General features: G+C 34.8%; 4 protein-coding genes across 4 annotated transcripts; 1 reads left to right on the top strand and 3 right to left on the bottom strand.

Moving 5' to 3' along the window:
* The first annotated feature begins 3625 nt into the window (after positions 1-3625).
* On the top strand, positions 3626-4292 carry LOC133292773 (uncharacterized). Its single transcript, XM_061491231.1, has one exon. The coding sequence runs from the start codon at positions 3718-3720 to the stop codon at positions 3988-3990; it is 273 nt and encodes a 90-aa protein (XP_061347215.1). The 5' UTR covers positions 3626-3717; the 3' UTR covers positions 3991-4292.
* A 991-nt stretch (positions 4293-5283) lies between these two features.
* Positions 5284-5643, bottom strand: LOC133292708 (josephin-like protein). Its single transcript, XM_061491143.1, has one exon. It carries the CDS (start codon positions 5641-5643, stop codon positions 5284-5286), a length of 360 nt encoding a protein of 119 aa, XP_061347127.1.
* A 2516-nt stretch (positions 5644-8159) lies between these two features.
* LOC133292774 (josephin-like protein) lies at positions 8160-9350 on the bottom strand. Its single transcript, XM_061491232.1, has 2 exons — positions 9167-9350; positions 8160-8946 (listed from the first exon to the last, which is right to left on the bottom strand). The coding sequence occupies exons 1-2, from the start codon at positions 9248-9250 to the stop codon at positions 8479-8481; spliced, it is 552 nt and encodes a 183-aa protein (XP_061347216.1). The 5' UTR covers positions 9251-9350; the 3' UTR covers positions 8160-8478.
* A 2372-nt stretch (positions 9351-11722) lies between these two features.
* On the bottom strand, positions 11723-20176 carry LOC133292734 (ATP-dependent zinc metalloprotease FTSH 9, chloroplastic-like). Its single transcript, XM_061491176.1, has 14 exons — positions 19098-20176; positions 18072-18137; positions 17828-17962; positions 17611-17676; positions 17059-17244; positions 16588-16674; positions 16350-16463; positions 16120-16244; positions 15918-16026; positions 15629-15754; positions 14237-14560; positions 14028-14151; positions 12206-13087; positions 11723-12094 (listed from the first exon to the last, which is right to left on the bottom strand). The coding sequence occupies exons 1-13, from the start codon at positions 19965-19967 to the stop codon at positions 12939-12941; spliced, it is 2481 nt and encodes an 826-aa protein (XP_061347160.1). The 5' UTR covers positions 19968-20176; the 3' UTR covers positions 11723-12094; positions 12206-12938.

Genomic DNA, 20176 nt, shown 5'->3' with positions numbered 1-20176 from the left:
TTTTTTCTTCCGGATCTGAGTTTTTCTCATCCCAATTTTTTTTTTTTTTTTTTTTTTTTTGCGTTTCTGGGTCGTCTTCTTCGTTTGCTTTATAGCCAGTTCCTCTTCTTCTCCGGCTAGAATCGTCTCCTCGCCACCATTTTTTTTCCTCTGGCTCTTTCATCCTCCTTTCTCCACTTGCTTTCTTTGATTTATTTTTGTTTTCCACTGTTTTCTGATTATGTCCTTCTCTATTTTTTTTCCACGTCAATTTTTTTTTCTCCCTTATCTTTTGGTATTTGATATGTCCTTCTCTGTTTTCCACGCCAATTTCTTCCACCTTTGTCAATATGGGTCTCTGTTATATTTTTATTTTCAGATCTATCTACTTGTTCTCTTTCACTTCTCATTTTGCAGGTCCACGAAGATTCATGAGCTCATGGATTTAACTGCAATGCATCATTATAATTTTTATTTTTTTGGTTTTTTGATTTTTCTGATGTATTGTTTCTGGCTTGTATTTGGCCACTTCGGTTTTATTCCTACATATGTCTGTGGTGTTATTCATGTTTGCCGATGTTCATTTCAGAATGTTTGATTTACGTTTGATTTTGCCGATGTCCTTCCCGGCACCGTTTAGTATTTTGTGGCTGACGTCCATCCCAGCCCTCCCTTCCTTAGCTGATGTCCATACCAGCACAGTTGATTTCACTGAAGCTCATTCCAGCACACTGGAGATTTTGGTTTCTATTTTTTTGTTGCTATTATGTTTTCTTGATTTTTCTTGTTCAAGATGGCAGTTCTCTTTGTTCACTCTCCATCTTGAGGGGGAGTATTAGATATTAGGTATAAGGGTAGTTTAGTATTTTAATGATATTCTAGATCTTTCTCTTTTCTGTTATACTCTTCTATATAATAGCTCACATATTGTACAAATTAATGACTACCAATCAACGAAATTAATATTTTTCCTTTTCTCTCCTTTACCTTCTAATTAATTACCAAAACACCAAAACAATAACATCAACACAAACACGTGGTATGCAATTAAAGCCAACTTCAAGAAATCAAAGCTTTACTTCAAGATAAGAGCAGAAATTTAGAGCAACCTTGCTCAGTTTCACAGCCAATCTAAGTTACACAAATTTAGGATTCAGCCTTCCAAATTCATAGTTTTATCAAAGAGTGAAACCTCAAGATAAACGAAGCAACAAAGATTTGGTGGTTCTGTCAACATCTCCATTTTTACAAAAAAAAGAAAGTGTTTAAAAGAAGAATTGAAAATGCAATAAGAGAGTACAAATCAATGTGATTAGTGCATAAAAATAAAGATGTTATACTAACCAGAAAAATAGGTCTAAGAGGAAATGAGTGAAAGCTAAGTAGTGAGTGAAAAGAGTTAGAAGTGAAGTATCCTAACATTTAAAGGGACTTGAGAATTTAAGAAAAGTTAATATAGTTGGATAATTTTTACAAATTTTTGGTGTTACTGTTGCACCAAAGATTCAGTGCATCCCGTCAATTGAAATATTACATGTCAACCAAGATTTTCTTTTTCTGTCAAATTCTTTCTCTCTTCTCTGATGTGTAATACTTCTATTGATGAGATGCACTGAATCTAAGTGCAACAGATGCACCTAAAATTTATTCTTTTACCGGAGCTTGTTAATTTTGTTCCATTAACTTGAACATTAAACTAGTTCCAAAGGTAATTAAGAAGTGCTAAATTAGTGAGTATTATGCTTAACTTAAAAAATTAGGCGGAAAGTGCAGCTAAAGCTGCAATGTGCATTTGATCCTTAAAATTATATATTAAATAGCTTTAATTTGTCCATTAAAAAACGGAAAATGTACTTCTGCAAAAAAAAATTTGTAGTAACCAATTATAACTATGTATTAATACATAGTTATAATCAAATTCTTTTTTCTCTCTTCATGTCAACAGACAACTTTTGAAAAGAGAGAACCATTTTTTTTTTTAAGATTATAACTATGTATTTTCGGGAATACATAATTATAATCTTTTTTGCAGCAACATAAGAAAAAAGTGACCTTAAAAAAATATCTTTGATTTTGAAGAAAATTACTACTTTTAAGTAAGAGATTCTTAAACCATTAAGGTTGGTCTAGTAGTGAGGAGTTTAAAAAATTTGTATTAGGTTATACGTTCAATTTTCACCAATGTATTCAAAAATAAATAAAAAAAACTAAAAGATTCTTCTATTGAACTATCAAAGCGCATTTGGGCTCTTAAATTATTTACCAACAACAAATATGTAGCGATCAAAGGGGTTTAGTTCAAGTAATACATGCTTGATTTCGCTTAAGAGGGATATTTGGTTCAAATTCATATGAATGCAACAAAATTTCTTTGGTTATTACAAAAAAAGCCTCACCATGATATGAGTGTTCCCTGCTCGAACATAAGTGCTTATGTAGTTTATCAATAAAAAAACCCAACATATATGTGGCTGTACTCAATTTTTGTCTAAATTTATGGTGTATTTATTTTGTTTTATAAGTAATATAAATATGATATATCAACTTATTTATACTCATATCATCTAAATGCTCGTGCGCTTTGCAGCAATACCCGTGATTGCATTATTTTTCATTAAAATAGTTAAAATTTCATTGCTCAACTAATGCTCTTTCTTATATTATTCAGTAAATATATCAAAATTAATATTTTTTTTTAAATGATGAATATTTTGAAAGGGATTGCATAATTACTTTTTCCACAATTTCAAGCTTCTTCTTGATGGGTTTGGTAACGCAGAGCGTGAATCGAAGTTCATATGAAGTGATTGGTAAACAATGACAAAGGTGTTCTCCATTTTAATGATTAGTCCGGAAGTAATAGGACCATGTACCACAAAGCAAACTTTAATGTCCAATTTAGGCTTAAACCCATTATTATTAGGGTAAGGTTATATTTATAAATTTTTTTATTTATAAATTCTTACAAACTACACTAAGTATGACCAGTCGTACTTAAATCAAAAGTGTATAACTAATCATACTTAATGTAATTTGTAAAAAAAAAAATTCTAAATGGATGATTTCTCTTATTATTATTATTATTATGGGTTTTATAAGAGTTATGTTGTAGGAAAAGTGATTGTGTTATGTTATAGAGATTCGTTTTGCGTGCCACAGTTTTTTTTTTTTTTTGGTTTCAAAAATTGCGGGTCCCACAAAATATTGTGAGTGTAGGAAAGTTGTTGTGGTCATGTTAAATGATAGATGCAAAACCCTATTATTATTTACCCAATATAAAGTTTATGATGATGACAGTACATAATAAGGGGCTAAAGATCACTAGATAAAAGGGCATTGTCATCGTAGGCCCATCTAAGGGGCCACAACCCACTAGCAGTCAAACTAGGACAATGGTTTTGGGTATGCCACACCTCAAATTCACAGCCTCAGCTACTGTGGACTGTGGATGAACCCTCACCTTGCCATAATATTTTCTCCATATTGTGCAAAATTTTATGTACCAAAAAAATTAGAAATAATCAAGATAAGACACTTGTGGAGAGCTCGTGCTACTTAGTTCACATGTCACCATGCAAAACCAATCCAACGGCTCACATTCACTTCAGAGAAGCAGCCACAAGAGATATATTATAATCATTGGCACTTGTCCTCCATTCTCCTCTATTCAAATCCAACCAAAATTTCTAGGCTCTATCAATTCTAGTTTCTTGTGGATTGGCTTCAAAAGCTAGTAGGATGGCTTCAGTGATCATGTCATTTGCTCCAGCAACCGGAAGAGTCTTTGCAGCTACAGCTGCAAAGGAAGCAGGTGGTAGCAAGGAGGAGAAAGGATTACTGGATTGGATTCTAGGAGGCATGCAGAAGGAAGATCAGCTACTAGAGACTGATCCTATACTCAAGAAGGTTGAGGAGAAGAGTGGAGGCACCACCTATGGAAAAAAGAACTCTGTGGTAGTGCCACAAAAGAAGAAGGGTGGTGGTTTTGGGGGCTTGTTTGCCAAGAATTGAAGCATTTTTTATGCAAGTACCTAATTCTAATGCATGCATTATATTCCTGTCCTTTTAGCTTTTAATATGTATTGATCATTATGTAGTCTTAAAGTTTGTGTTTGCTCTTCTGGTTCATTGAAATTTATAGAACAAGTTGATTCATTTTGGGTGAGTTACCACTTATCATCCAGTTACAATCTGTTTGACAATTTAAACGCTCTTGCTTTGTTTGGCCAATTTGGCCCTGATTTTTTAAGTCTCGGAAATTCATTGTAAATGAACCTTATTAAGTCATGCAATTAGCTTTAAGACCCAGTTAATGTTGTTGGTCTAAGTGGAGATTATTATAGCCTATTCTGTTTGTTGATGATCTCATAAAGTTAATTCTCAAAACCCCAATTCATTTATGGAAAAGTTCCAAAAGTTAGATGGAATTGAACCAAGTCCGAAATTATGATCAACTAGACGAGATCCAATGTCTTCAAAACGGGGCAAGTTTCAACTAGGCTTGGTATTTGAAGCAAAGAGCCTTCTGCTTTGAGATTTCACTCTAACCGCTGGATTCAGATGACATTAGCACCATCATCTGTTGCAAAATGGTCAAAATAAAACCATTCAAATTTGATACTTGTTCAGAGCCCTCAAAGATTAAAATAATGCAATCATTCAATATGCTAAGGAATAAGGATACGAACTCACTGTTATCAGTACATGTAATGCAGAGGCAGAGATTTTTTAATGCTTATAAATATTTGATAGTCCGAGGAGAATGAGCATGCAAATTAAATTCCAATAGATCCATAGAGGAAAGAAGATGTGAATGTAAGAGAGCTATAGGATAAGGATTTCATATAATCATCACATATTCTTTTAACCCTTTGCATCACAAAATCATGTAATTATTTGTTAATTCAGCATATGCAGTTTTAAAATAAAATCCTACCAATCATTGCTCATAATATTTCTAATGAGAAACACATTATTGGAATTGATTGAACATATAATGGAATTGGTTAAACTTAAAATCCTAACACGTCAACTAATCTATGATTAAAAAGAATAGAAAAGAAAAGAAGAAGAAGGCAAGAGCCGATGCCTGTTCATTGAAAATCAAACTTAATATATTAGCTGATATGAAATGCACATTGTTAGGAATCCATCAGAAGATTATACACTGATTCTGTTTGTACAGATACATAAAAAGATGGCTTATTACACGAAGTTCCCATCATTGTGAGTTGTGAGAAGAGATGAGATATACACTAAAACATAGTAGCAAGCACACCTTAGAAGTTCAAGTTATTAAGTGTCTCAAGGAGCATGTGTAGAATCTTTGCGGGATGTTGTGGCTGAGGAATTCGATCTAGAAAAGGAAGAGTGGATGAACTCAATGCAGTCCTCAACAGCAGCTGTCCTATGAGAATCAACTGAAGACCCTGCTGATTCTGATCTTCCCAAGGAAGATGAGTTTCGGTGTAAAGATCTCCTTATAGAGACCAAGCGTAGAGCATTTGTCACTCTTTCCGCAAGTTCCTTGACAAGTTCAATGGGAGAGAACTCAGACTGCCAAGGAAGCCTGAACATGCAGGTCCTCACATGCCGATTTCTAGATGATTTCCTATTAGAATTCTGTCTCCAGGACAAGCTTGTTTTCTCATTGAAGTAGCCCATGTGACTCATTGTGTTGCTTAATTTTGTATAGTATTATTATATACAGGAGAGAGAGAGAGAGAGGAGCCTGTATATGTGATGCTTTTGAAAGTTAAAAGGAATTGTAGACGAGACTCAGAAGCAGAGTTGTTGGGGAGGTAGGAACTATGGAATGAGGAGGGTGTTGTGAGCTTGAGTGAGATACATGCATTTATAGGAGTATTTCACTATGTCTTATATGAGTATGTTTATCATGAAAGAGCTGTGTAAAAGTACAAAGGAAAGTTCATCAAAAGAAATAAGTATAGAGTGACAAAAAGGTGGATTCAGGAGGTGAGAAAAGAGGCATATTTGAGGAGTAAAGGTAGCAGATACACTTGACCTCTTTATTACTTTGTATTTCAGATGCACTGCGGCACTGTGACTTTGCAGGGCACACTTTTATGCTTTCCATGTAATGGAGAAGGGGAATCTAAGTTTGAGTAAAACTAAAGATAGCAGGAATATTTTTAGTTTAAAGCAATTGAGTCATTATTCCTACCCAAACTCATCCTACCCTTATTAGAGGCAAATAAACTATTTAAAATTGAGTCAGTCACTCCACTGAAGAAGCTTTCAAAACCCGCACTAGTATTGTTCCATTGTTATTTGTTAATTCTTTCCTCAAAGCTCCAAGTACGACAAGACACATTACCAACCGATTTGCTGCTAAATATTTTATCTATAAAGAATAGATCCTCGTGTGAACAAGTTGAAATGATATCATGGGGCTTCATTTAGCAATGGAAAATTATATTTGTACAGCTTTGAGAAAGTAAATGTCGAGGGTGTGTATTAGAACGTTTGTTTATTCTTGTTTTATTATCTAAAAAGTAAGTTAAGTAAAAATGATGAAATAAAAACAGTATATAAATAACAAAGATAAAATATCAAAATTCACAGGTAAATGTGAAAATTTGAAATTTAAAAATAAAATATGGTTTCGAGGAACTTTTGTATAACATATATACTAGCAACAGAGCATCATCCAGCACGCTTTAAAGTTTGATGTTTTCAAGTCCCCATCAGAATTTCTACTCATTGAGATGAAAAACAGTGAGTTCAGGTAATAACATATATACTAGCAACAAGTCCTGGTCAGTACTTCGTGTGAAACTTACAACCATTTTGATGCTCCTTATGAACAACCTGTTGCATTTTTATTTTTAATTTATTTCTATTCAGCAAACGTAGTTCATCAGGTTAATTTTATCCTTCTATCAGTAAATATGGTCAAGAAGAGCATTGGCCATAATAAATAGCCAGGGGTTTGATATTCTCCACTGAGATGTTGAAATAATTTAATAACCCAAGCATGAAATGGAGTGGAAATATGTTTTAATAATTAGGACACATGATCTATATCAACTGCTGTTTTCAACATGAGAGCAGTAATACGATTTTCTGACTTCAGGACTTTGAAAATACAAATAAAAACATCACTTTAGACTAGCCCTCTAGAATTTTGATCTTTTTCATTTGCCTTTGATCTTGTAAATGGACTAATGCATGGTACGGTGAGACAGACAAGCCAAGTTGCATCACTATTTATTAAGTCCTTCGTATCAATTAGTATTGAACAATAGGAAGCCAATAATGGGTAAGATGCTTTGTTTGGGAGACTGGGGAAATGAAATTCTGCAATATAAAGAGATATGCACAAAAATATAATCATCTCTATAAATGATGAATTTTCTTTTCTCCCACCAGTCCCATGCATAACCAGAAGGGCTATTTGCTAAAGAAGGTTATTACTCGTGCTATCTGGTGAGCAGGGGAGGAGAGAGAGGAATCAAAATCATGGGACAATCAATACTAGAGGATATGTAATTACAAGTACATGTAATAAAAAGGTGGAAAATGTTTTACAAGTTACAACTGTAATGAAAGATTGAAGTTACATATGCAGCCTACAGCATACGTTGCTATGAAACAAATACCTTAGGATCTTCTTGTTCAATGAAGATAAATGTATATGCCTATGAGGAAAATTTCACATATGGTGGTTTCCACAGCCACAGAACCACAACAACACAGAAACCCTATAGCAGGATCTTCACTCATCCACTCTGATTCTGCTGCCAACATGACTTTTAAATGAAGACATAAATAAAAAACACTAGTTTCTTACAACTTTAAATGAGGAAATTATCCTCAACTAGGAGATCTGCAACTCAATGAAACTGCAAGGAAAGATGCATCTTTCATTCAGAAACCATTATGAATCAGATCACAATGATTGCTGACGGTCAGTTTCCATAAAAGTATCTGCCTAATGCCGAAGTACACAATAGTCTCTTTTCATTATTTACATTTTTTTAGATAGTAAATCTTGCATTTACAACAGCTAAAGAAAGAAAAATCCAAAAGTCCGTACAGTTCAGAAAATCAATCAAGAAACCTTGGTTAGTGAGATAAGCAATGGTTACCCTGATAAAAATTCACCGAAGAAAATAATGTGCTTGCCCTAAATGATTATATACTATAACTTCTAAGTCCATTCAGAATCAAATTTCAGGCACACAGTAGTTAATGGTTCAAAGGTGTAGTACAGATCCAAGACACACAAAGAAGCTTGCATTTCATAAGTGCATTACAGACAAGACTCACTATTTCTTAATAGGAACATCCTCCAGAAGCAATTGTTTTACCGTTATTCACAAAACAAAGTCACGAAGAGTAATCTGAGACCCAAGGATGAATTTTAGCCACATTCTCCATTGAATTGCTATCAGTTTTGTACTATACATGGACATGCACAAAATTTGACCCAAATATTCGGAAGATAAAAATAAACAAACATATACTGAAAAAAATTCAAGTTTGTTTCTCATTCATGACAAGCAAAACCTCCCCACCATGAGCAATGGTGAAATCCAAGAACTCCCGTACTTTGTCTGAACCTTGGAAAGGTTGAGGTGCAGCAAGGTCACTGTCCAAGTTATACCAAACCCCATCAACCTTCCTCAATGTAATCCAGTGTCTACCTCTCCAAATCCCCGCAAACCTTGTCACTGGGACATTGATCACAATCCCCATGAACACATCTTCATGTGCGTCAAGATCAATGGAGGAAGCTCCATTTCGACGATCATGCCAAACTACACTCTTTCCTTTCTCTTCCAAAGCCGCAATTAGAACATTTATATCATAGTTTCCAGTCAAGAAATTATGATGGGGCTTGAAAAGGATAGATAGAGGAGTCCAGGTTTCACTGTTGGAGTCATCAAGTGCAAGCTTTTCAGAAATTGAATTCAAGCTTGCTCGAGTAAAAGCATCCTTTTGCTGATTGAAGAGAAAACAAATAAACCCAAAAGTAGAAAGAAACATAAATCAATCAAATTATGAAAAAAGAAATGAAATTGAAAATTAAAACCATCAAATCTATGGGGTTCAAGTGATGGGTATCCATTGGATGGTGTTGAAATTGAAGAATCAATGATTGAGTTGTAGTCAGAGGGAGAGAAAGTGAAAAGGGTGTGGAAGGGGTTGAGGGAAGAAGTACCTGAAAGAGGGAGTTGAGAGAGTGCAAGAGACAGAACTGTAACCTTTGCCTTTCGTGATAGACATGAGAATTCTGGGTTGACATCCTAGGTTGTTTCGTACAAACAGCATGAAATTTCGATGTCCAAGTTATGGGGTTGTTTGAAATTTGATGCACATGCACAAGAGAGAAGCTTGTTTAATTATCCATTCTATACTATGATGATTATTCTTTAGATTTTCAATGAATTTTGGGGGAGAACTTATTGGGCCTTGATTTTTCCAGGGTTTGTGTTTGGTTTTAGACCAAACTGTGTGAAATTTCTGTCAAATTTTCTGATTTTTCAATCTTAACTAAAAATAAAAAATAGCAAAATGTTGAAAACGCTAGTTTTTATAACGAGGAAGGATATTGTGACAACCAAGTTGTGTTACTACCAAGTGACTACCAATCAATCTTACCGTTTGATCGATTATATTTATTTCCATCTTTGTATGGTCATGATTTTCCAAATTTAATTATTTATATTTATTTTCACCTTTGTATGATTATGATTTTTCATATTTAATGCTTTCACTTTAAATATGGGGAATCATGACCATACAAAGATGAAAATAAATATAACCGTTGGATCAACATAATCGATCTAACGGTGAGATTGATTGGTAGTCACTTGGTAGTAACACAACTTGGTTGTCACAATATCTTTCCCCTTATATAATAGGAAAAAACACACTTTATTATAAGGGTTCGCTTTTTCCGCAGTTACTGCAGATAAATTATCTGCAGTAAGCCAATACGACGTCGTTTTAGGACAGAAATCATGGTGTTTTTATAATTTTAATTTATTTCAGAGTTATAATAGTCTTTATATTTATAATTTTTTAAGATTTCAATCCCAAAACGACGTCGTTTTGGGAATAAATGAAGATAACTTATCTGCATTAACTGCAGAAACATTTTTCCCTTATTATAATATCTACTATTATAAATTGAATTTGATCTTTGTCATTTTAAATGACACAAGTTATGTCATTGTAGGAAAGAGATATCCACAAGGAATACAAACTATGGAAAAGAAAGTGGTTGGTTTTTTTTTTAAAATTTAAATTTTAAATAAAAAAATTATTATGTATCTATCTCTCTCTTAAAATAACATAACTTTGTGTCATTTAAAATGATAAATACTTTTTATATATAAATTTGTATACTCCATAAAGAGGGTAATGTTATGAAACTTACCATCCCGCATTTCATTAACTTATATTTTTGAAACAATGACCGCATTTGACTAGAAATATAATTCCTTTAAAAAAATTTCAGCAATAATATTTGGTAGAAAAATTATAGCAAAAACCTAATAATCAATCATGATTAAAGAAAAATAAGTAAGAATTAAAAAGTAAAAAATAAAAAAATTCTTTTACTTTTATCTTTTGTGACTATTCTAGTGTGATAAGTTTTCTATAAGACTATAACTATTTTAAATATAATTAATAAGTGATAAGTATGTATTTTACAATTAATCAAGACACCATAATCAAAGAAAGGATGGGTAACTAATTGTTCCATTTATTTAAAATGTTTATTATTTTTTTGAACAATTTTTTTATTTATTGGTTACTTTAAAATATAAAAAATATTATAAATACCGAGCCTATTAAAAAGGTGTACATGCAGAAGTTACATAAGTAGCAAGTAAGCATGACTACCTAGCAAACGAAGATCTAACACCCTAAGTGCAATGCTTCTCCATGGAGAGGGTGAGAAATATAGCAGAGCAGAGCAGCATGAGATAATTTGAAAGGGAGGAGTAATTTCAGTAATAATACCCTATTAGCATTGTGGTGTACTATTTTTGTGTGGTGTATCTGCAAAAATATTAGAAACAGCTCCTTATATAGCATAGTGTTATATTATTGAATTTGCAAACCTGTAAATTTTTCCATGAAAATTGCAAATATTTTCATTTCAAATAAATTCTTCTCAATTCTATAATTGAAGTGCCCCAAACGGGGGTTAAAGTTTTAAAATGTGATCACCAAAGCTCAGCGTATCGGGTACAGCTGTGCAGAGTTATAAATGTAAACATTGTGCAGGTACAATGCATGGGAAAAGTTCTATTGACAACTTTTTATTTTTTATTTTTTATTTTTTTATAAACTTACAAACTACACTATATTCTATGGGTAATACATTATGTGTTGACATATACTACTCATAATACATAATATAATTTGTAAGAATTTATAAACTTTTTATTTGTCAATATAATCATTCCCACAATGCATTATGAAAAACTTGACTGCTGATTCCCACTTATGAACGTTAACACAACTTGCATGATTTGACAAAGAAGTTTTGGATTCGATTCCATATAAGCATTCACTATTAAGCCATTTATAAAATATAATAATAAATTACTATAACACTCGAGACATGTCCTAACTTTTAAATAAAAAAAACCCAGCCACACCCCCCCTCTTTGCAAGACAATGTAAAACCCAACAAAAAATAAAAACAAACAAAATAACTCGCATCACTACAGCTATAGTAAGGACTTCGGACATAATTTAGCTTTTAATGTTTATAGCATAATTAGGAACATGTGCCAGAGTAATAACTGTGTCAAATGTTTCAGAGAGCTAAGCTCTTTGTAATGCAACATTTTTTTCGTTTGTTTTTCAACTCCTCTGGATAATAACAAGAAAAATCAAATAAAAGGTTTTCAGAATTTTTCTTAACACTACCATGGCCAAACAGCTGCACACCAACGTTTCTCCTCTCGCAGCTTTGATTGTTCGAGCTTCTGAGCAGCAGAAGGATACGAGATAATGACTTACTATGACATGAACATGATACCGTAACTTCCCAAAGACACTCAGCCACATAGGATAATGTTCCACCAGAAGCACATTGCATGTTAGCATGATATTGCTCTCTCTCTCTCTGGTAAAAAAGATACAAAAATATTGCATTCATACCAGATATTTTAATTCTCCCTTCAAAATACAACACAATCCTGCTATATGAATAAAAATACAACACAATCATTCACACCTGGACAAAGGACTGGAAATAGTCTACTCTAGTCACTGCTTACTTTACTGGAATTCTGAAAGAAGACAGTGATGAGATTGATGATGCAGACTCAACAAAATAAGGGGTCAATTTAGGGGGAGTTCTAAGTTATCTCTCTTCCACCATTGTAGCTCCCATGTGGTATGGTTATTCTTCCCGAAATTTTACTCAGTTGACACCGAATCTGAAAGTTGTCCCATACAGCTGCAGTTAATTGATGGGCCTGTTTTGATGGGGAGAAATTGGAAAGAGACTTTGTAACTAACCATGTTACTTGCAATTTCGATAAAATATTTTGGTGTAACATATAGCAGAGCTCTTTATATTTCACAGAATCATAATGTATACAACTACATATCAATTACATTTGCAGACAGCCACATCATGACTGAAATAATAGTAAATATACAACAAATTCAAACACCAGCACGTATGTAGTTGAGATGGCAGCAGTTATGATTCATGGAGCCCTTCAAGAGAGGCACTATGTATGTATTTCTTCATCTTTCTTTTTCCATGTGGCTTTGGTTGAGTGAACTGTGAGTTAACACAAATAACAGGCTGGCTATGTGTTAAAAATGATGCCAAAATTCCCCTTACAGGAATGTACAATGTTGTAAGGGTGAGCTCATGCTACTTGAGATATAACTTCCCTGGCTTCAGCCGAACAACGTCAAAAATCATACCTCAAGTTCCACTTCACATTGGTACATTAATAGATAACACTATTAACTGTTGAAGAACCTGTCTGCAATGGGAGAAGAGACTGTTGCTTGCCCTCCATAAATATTGCAAGCTCTGTTGGTGCAACCACCAATCTTAACCACTTCTGTAGCTCCTCACCCTCTACTTTCTCTTTTTCTGAAGAATAAGCACTATCTATTAGTACACTATGGCTTGCCAAACAGATTGGTTCAAAATCATCATATCCATTCACAGTTGACAGAAGCATACGAAGTTGAAATCCGAAGTTCATTAAAGTCCCTTCACATTATCATTATATTATATTGAACTATTTGCTCAAGGTAAAGTAAAGTTCAAAATCTTTCTTCGATCTAATTCATCCAAGCAATTTCAATTGGTGGCGTGAACAGTATATAAGTAACGAAAAGAAACAAGGCATGCAGGAATGCACCTAGAAAATTATTGTCTTTTCAAATTAACCATATGATTTTAACAAGTTCCAACTAGCAGATTTTAATTTAATGTGAGTGTTTAAGATGAAAGATTAGCTTGCTTATAAAAACAAATCCTCTTTGCAAAAGTAAAGATAAGGGGGAAAAAAAGCACCAAAAGAAATGCAATCCAAGACTCCAAGTACATAAAACCAAACACACAGAAAATCTTAACACCCTACTATTTAAAATATCAAACCAAGAAAATCATAAAAATGGCAATACGCAACAAATCTGAAGCATGCACAACCATGCTAGTCATGTCAAAGAAAAATGTATAATGATTAATGACCGTAAATATACACATGCTAGATTTATATAAAGTTTTCTAGTATTCGATAACCAAAGAAAAAAATTAGTTCCTCATGGATTTTAATATTTAAACATATTCTTCTCCCCCTTCCAAAAAAAAATATATTCATAGAATAAGACCCGGAATGATTTACTCTTAACATACGCAGTAGAAGACCTTTTTATTTCATAGTTAAGCCTTAACCCTAGACATATATATTAGTCATTTAATTAAGTTAAAAAATATTGCAAGTATTTATCATTAATTTTTTGGCAATCAACACAAACCATGCCACCAATCACCAAATATAAAGTACAGCAACAAGAGCAGTTACCTTCCAAATGTGCTCCAAGACCCTCCAAAACAGTAGGATTAGCTCGCACAATGGAAAGTGATACATCCAGTGCAGACTGCAGCAATGCTTTCACCTCTCTTTGAACAAGATCAACAAGGTGTCCCTGTTGTGTTCAGATTAAAATCAGCATACACATACAGAAGAAATTGAACAGGAAGAGAAAAAAAGAAGTTAATAAAATACAGGACCTGATCCCTTCCCCAAGGAAATGATCCTCCAGACTCATCGATTCCACCATTAGAAAGAGTGGAAATTGACACAGGGCCAATCGTCTGATTAAGACCATATTCAGCAATAGCTTTGTATGCCATGTCAGTTGCTCGCCGTATGTCATCAAGTGCACCTGTTGACACTCGACCAGAATAAACAACTTCTTCTGCTGCACGTCCTCCAAGAAGGGTCACCAGTCGGCCACGCAACTCATCAATGAAAAGCAAATATCTGTCCTCACTTGTTGGAGGAGTATAAGTAAAACCCAAAGCCCCTCCTGATCTAGGCAATATGCTTAGCTTCTGATAACATACACAAGATAGTAAGGCACTGAATTATCCTAGAATGATTTTCTTAGTAGTTAATACACAAATGAGCAACATAACAATGAATTCCAACATATAACTTATCTAAGCAAAATCTACAAGTAGGCTGCAATTTACAATGAGAAATTTTTACAACTATTTATTTACTAATAAAATGAGGGTCAGCGTCAGCCTATCGCCATTTCTATTCATCTATTGCCACTCCTTTTTCAACTAACTTTTATTTAAATTTACAAAATACCCTTCATTAAATAATGACTAAACCCTTAAATTGATCCTCAAAGTTTAGCATGGTACCACATTAGTCCTTCAAAAAATTGTCACTAAATTAGTCTATCAAAGATACAAAACAGTTATCAAATTTGTCCTTTTTTGGTCACCAGTTTAATCCTCCATAGGGACAAGTGTGGTAACATTCTAGATCTTTGAGGACTAATTTGGTAACAAAAACCTTTCAAAGCATCGTAACTAAGTATTTCTTATTCAGTTATTCATAGTTAAAATAGTTGTCTGGCCACTTTTTTATCAATTTATGTACTTTTGATTAGTAATAAGAATGGGTTTTAATAGTTTGCTTGTCTAGATCACTAAAAATCCAATTACCTAACCATTATGATCTTCCAATAGACACAACCAAAAAATGCTAATCTATAAAGAAAATGAAGCACAACCTTTGATTTACATCGTTTGTAGTTGCTGAATATCACACATAATACATATATATTTTGCTCCAATTTCCCACTATAAAATAAGAGAAATGAATGAAAATGAAGACCGATACCCTTCATTCAACACCCTAAAATAAAAAGAAAACTGAAATGAAAATTTTTTGTCACAAGTCATTGAACTAACAATCTTATAATCAGAGCCTATATGAACTAGAAATCATCACTCATCAGAGTAATTTTGAGCATAAACATAGTTTAAGCCGGGTGATAATTCCAAAAAATAAAGTAGGCAAGCACGTGGTACAAGCACAATCTTCATCTGTAATGACAACGGCATATTTGAATAGGCAAGTAGAGATCATCTTCCATGATTTACCTCAACACGTGGCTGTCCAGGAAGAAGATTTGCAACTGCAGTACCCACTACAGCATGACCAGCTTCGTGTCGTGCAACTACAGCCTTCTCAATTCCTTGCAACTTGGCAGTCTTCTTTTCTATGCCCTGAAACAAGTAATTTGGTTCATTTTATCCACAATTGATAAACTACGGCAACATTTACAGAAGTGAAATTTTAAATTTAACATTTTGTGATTTGACAGATAGAAAAAATCTGACTAAATTGAAAATTTAAAGCATGCATCCTCCATGTGAGATTGTGACTTACAGCTATTGATCTTTCCACAGCTTGGATGAAATCAATTTTCTCCACAACAACTTTGTTCTGTCTTCCAGCCAACAAAGCAGCCTCATTTACTAGGTTTGCAAGATCGGCTCTTCAATGATATGTACCATGTGTCAGATCAAAACTCCAATCTTCTCAATGTATTTAAAGGGAAAAATAAGTAAAGAGGAAACAGCAAAATTACCCTGTGAAACCAGTGGTCATTGAAGCAATGTCACCAAGGACAACGTCCTTGGCTAAAGGAAGTTCTTTCTTCGAAACATGAACTTTTAGGATGGATTCTCTTCCAATCCTATCTGGTGTTTCTACCTAAGGGAAAAAATAGGCATTTTCGCTAAAAATATGCAAAATCAATATTTTTTTAAATCAGTATCGAAAACAAATGAGGTAATACATTAAAACTAGAATCCAGACCATGACTACTCTATCAAATCTTCCAGGTCGACGGAGTGCAGGGTCTAGAACATCAGAGCGATTAGTTGCTCCAAGAACAATCACTGCAGAACTGCTATCAAACCCATCCATTTCCTGCAATGCAATTTTAACACATTAGCCTCATTGTGACATAGTTTTTCTTCCACCCCCCCCAAAAAAATAAAAAATAAAAAATAAAAAAATCACTAGAAATGAATAACAACAAAGGAATACTAACAGTGAGCAACTGGTTCAAAGTTTGTTCTCGTTCATCGTTGCTGACAATACGAAATTTACCATCACGACTTTTAGCCACAGCATCTATCTGCATATCAAAAGAAAATTTGATTGGTTGAAAATTAAATAGTAGATATTGAATCAAACATACTACATAACTGTAAAGAACCAATTCAACCCAAAAGCTTAAGCTATTGGGTGAGGCTACATTAATGGTTTTATATATCTCAACACGCCCCCTCACACGAGAGCCCATTGGGCTTGAAGGGTGGAAAATGCACAGGTCCACCTACCTGTGCGAACAAAGAAATTCCACTTGAAAGAAAGTGGGGGGCGGCGAGGATCGAACCCGGGACACCAGACTCTGATACCATGTAAAGAACCAATTCAACCCAAAAGCTTAAGCTATTGGGTGAGGCTACATTAATGGTTTTATATATCTCAACAATAACAAAAGAATATATATTCTTACCTCATCGATAAATATTATGGATGGCGCTTCTTTCTTTGCCCTTGCAAAGAGATCTCTCACACGAGAAGCACCCATACCAACATACAACTCTACAAACTCACTAGCAGAACAACTTATAAATGGCACATCAGCTTCCCCAGCCACAGCCTTCGCTAGTAAAGTCTTACCTGTCCCAGGAAGACCCACCTGTAAGATAAACCATTGGATATTTACTACCTACATGTAAAACTAAAACAATAATGATATGATGTGAAAAACAGAATTTAGCTCATCCACATATGAAAGTACAAGCTCAAACATGCAGGAGAGGAAGTGAAAGTGTGAAAGCTAATAATTATGTAAATATGAGAAAGCACAGTTTACATAATACAGTAGACAACTTTGCTGAATTTTAGCCCAAAATATTCCAAAGAGACATTTCCCTTATTTGATACCTTCCCAAGGCAAATATCCTCAACTACAAAGTGCTTGCTGGCAGACCATAATGTGCTTTTAGCATAGGATCATGAAGTCATTATATATCACTTATCAAATATATCTGGTAGGACTCACCAAGAGAACACCTCGAGGAGGACGAGCTCCAAGTCGTATATATCTGTCTGGATTTCGAAGAAATTCCTGACAAGTGAACATCAGCATAATCAAAATTACTTCCCCTATATCACCAAAAGAACTCAAAATGAAAATCGGTTAATTGTAGAACAGAAAGCCTCTTATACACCCTACACATGGTAATATCTGGAAATAAGCTGAAGAAAGTCCAGCCTACCACAATCTCTTCTAGCTCCTCCTTAGCCTCGTCAACACCAGCAACATCAGCAAAAGTGATTGTTTCACCTTGTTCAGATGACTTTGTACCAGCAGCAGTTCCTGACTTGCGGTTCCTAATCTGACCAGCTGTATGCTGCACACAGTATATGATTACTCACAAAACATGTTGTTCTAAAGGTGTAGGAAACATAAGTTGGATAAGAAGGCCTACTACGAAAATGAGGGAAAGAAATCAAACTGACCTGTGAAAAGCTTACAGGGAATCGATGGAGAAGCCCTGCAAGCACAGCAACATAAAACAAGGCTATCTGCAAATATGAGAATGAAGTCAGCATGCCACACGATATATAGTGTCAACCCCAACAACCAAGGAAATTTAAAATGAAACAAAATAAGAAGTTGAATATCTTAAACCACTGATACATCATAGCAGATATAAAAAACAGGATATAAGTAAAAGAGACAGTATCCCAATAATAAACTACACCATGGCATATTTAACAACTGTGAAAGGTTTTTTGTTGCTTTAAGCAGACTTACCTAGTGAAGCCAATATAAATATTACTTCTACTAATCACTCAAAGTATTCAATTATTCCAGAAAATTAATATTTCAAATTCTCATGGCACAAAATCTACCGTCTAACTATAAATAAATCATGTAAATTATAATTTGTCCAGCTTGATAATTTATATTAACTACACTAGTCATAGATACGTTACTCAGAATTGCAAATTCCACAATTACCGTTCTAATAAAGACAAAAAAGAAAACGAAGAGTTTACCATCATTATTACGTAAGGAGCAATACCAAGTTGGCATAACTAAAATCATATAGAGCGTGTAAAGAAAACAGATGGAGGAAATAGGATTTCAAAGAGCGGTTATGAGTTTCCACAAATTATTCTTCTTAGAGAACGTAATGTTTGGTAAGAATGGAGTAGTAGATCCAAGTTTCTAATGGTCATTCCAAATATAGGGAAGACTTAAGGAGCTAGCCATAGCCGTTGAGCATTCACACATTTTTCAGTGACTTAATAGAAAGATCGTAACTTGAGAAAGAGCCATAACTCATAATCCTCTTTCGGGTCTCAAAAGTTTTGCTCTAAATAACTGAATATATTGGAATGTGTATATTAAACTTCAAACCACTGCCACCTTCAGTTGAGGTATAATTCATCACTGGACTTTCCAGCACCATAATAATGCAGGTGGTCAACTTCACATAACATAACCTCAAACAATCACACAAGACGCAATTTTCTTACCAGTGCAGAGTTGAAGAATCCACCAGAACGCTTATCCGGGGACCCAAACTCGACCTCATTTTCGAGCATCTTTTCATAAGGAGTTCTAATATCACTAGGCCTTGTGGTGGTGTAAACTATCCTCTTGGTTGGAGCAACACTCTTAACCAACAACTCTGACTCCTGCTGCATCCTTAAAGAAGAAGAAGAAGAAGAAGAAGAAGAAGAAACTTCACCATCCTGCACTTGATCAGGCTTCAACTTGAACATGATGTGGACCCCATCAACCTCCACCTTCTGCACCTGATCACTATTGACCTTGCTCAAGAACTCACTGTACGGCACGCTAACAAAAGAGGTTGAAGCCCTTGGTTCGGACCCAGGTAAGGGAATCCCAGGCCTAAGCAACCTCATAACAAAAATCACAATCCCTAACTGCAAAAGCAAAACCCCAATCTCTTGTGCCTGCACTATGGGCTGCCACCGCCACTTCTTCCCACCTTTAGAACCAAACCACCACCACAACCAACCACCCTTCCCCTGCTTCTCCTTCCTCCGGTTCGAACCGGACGAACCGGTCGAACCATTATCGACCCCTTGACCTTCACCGCTCTTCTCGCCGGAATCGCTCTCCTGGCCGCTACTACTACTACTAGCCCTGATTCTCCGTCCATCACCGCCGTAGAACCTCTTCAACCCTCCCCACAAATCCAACCTCCCCGAATCCCTCCATAACCTCGCGTCCCTCAGAACCCTAACCGGCACCGAATTGGGAACAACGAAACGACTTGCGTTTTGCCGAAACACCCTCGAGCGGTGTAGATTGGAGGAGTACCAATTAAGATAGATTTTGGTGTGCGTCAACGGAGATAGATACTCCAACCCCGACATTGCGAGAGTAACAACCACAACAAAAAGCTTCAAAATTTCCGATATCTTATATATAGGGTGGAGCCTCAGAGATTATCTTCTCATCTAAAGTGTGTCAATGGTGGCTAGAGATTGAAGAGAGAGAGAGAGAAAGAGACAAGGAGATTCAACAGGAAATTATAGCCGTTGGATTAAGGAGGAGTTGAAGATCTCAACCGTTGACATGGAAG

The sequence above is a fragment of the Gastrolobium bilobum genome, unplaced genomic scaffold (genome assembly GCF_033153095.1).
Source record: "Gastrolobium bilobum isolate Gb01-03AN ecotype WA unplaced genomic scaffold, APGP_CSIRO_Gbil_v1 utg6105, whole genome shotgun sequence".
In the NCBI taxonomy this organism is placed as follows: Eukaryota; Viridiplantae; Streptophyta; class Magnoliopsida; order Fabales; family Fabaceae; genus Gastrolobium; species Gastrolobium bilobum.
This window is presented reverse-complemented; position numbering and strand designations above follow the sequence as displayed.

Excerpts from the sequence above, each read along its gene's own strand:
- LOC133292773 (XM_061491231.1), top strand. The coding sequence starts at position 3,718 with ATGGCTTCAGTGATCATGTCATTTGCTCCAGCAACCGGAAGAGTCTTT.
- LOC133292708 (XM_061491143.1), bottom strand. The coding sequence starts at position 5,643 with ATGGGCTACTTCAATGAGAAAACAAGCTTGTCCTGGAGACAGAATTCT.
- LOC133292774 (XM_061491232.1), bottom strand. The coding sequence starts at position 9,250 with ATGTCAACCCAGAATTCTCATGTCTATCACGAAAGGCAAAGGTTACAG. Across the intron at positions 8,947-9,166 it reads CTCTCAACTCCCTCTTTCAG|CAAAAGGATGCTTTTACTCG; the intron begins GTACTTCTTCCC and ends CTCTTCAATCAG.
- LOC133292734 (XM_061491176.1), bottom strand. The coding sequence starts at position 19,967 with ATGTCGGGGTTGGAGTATCTATCTCCGTTGACGCACACCAAAATCTAT. Across the intron at positions 17,963-18,071 it reads TCCCTGTAAGCTTTTCACAG|CATACAGCTGGTCAGATTAG; the intron begins GTCAGTTTGATT and ends TACTGTGTGCAG. Across the intron at positions 17,677-17,827 it reads AGGAGCTAGAAGAGATTGTG|GAATTTCTTCGAAATCCAGA; the intron begins GTAGGCTGGACT and ends TTCACTTGTCAG.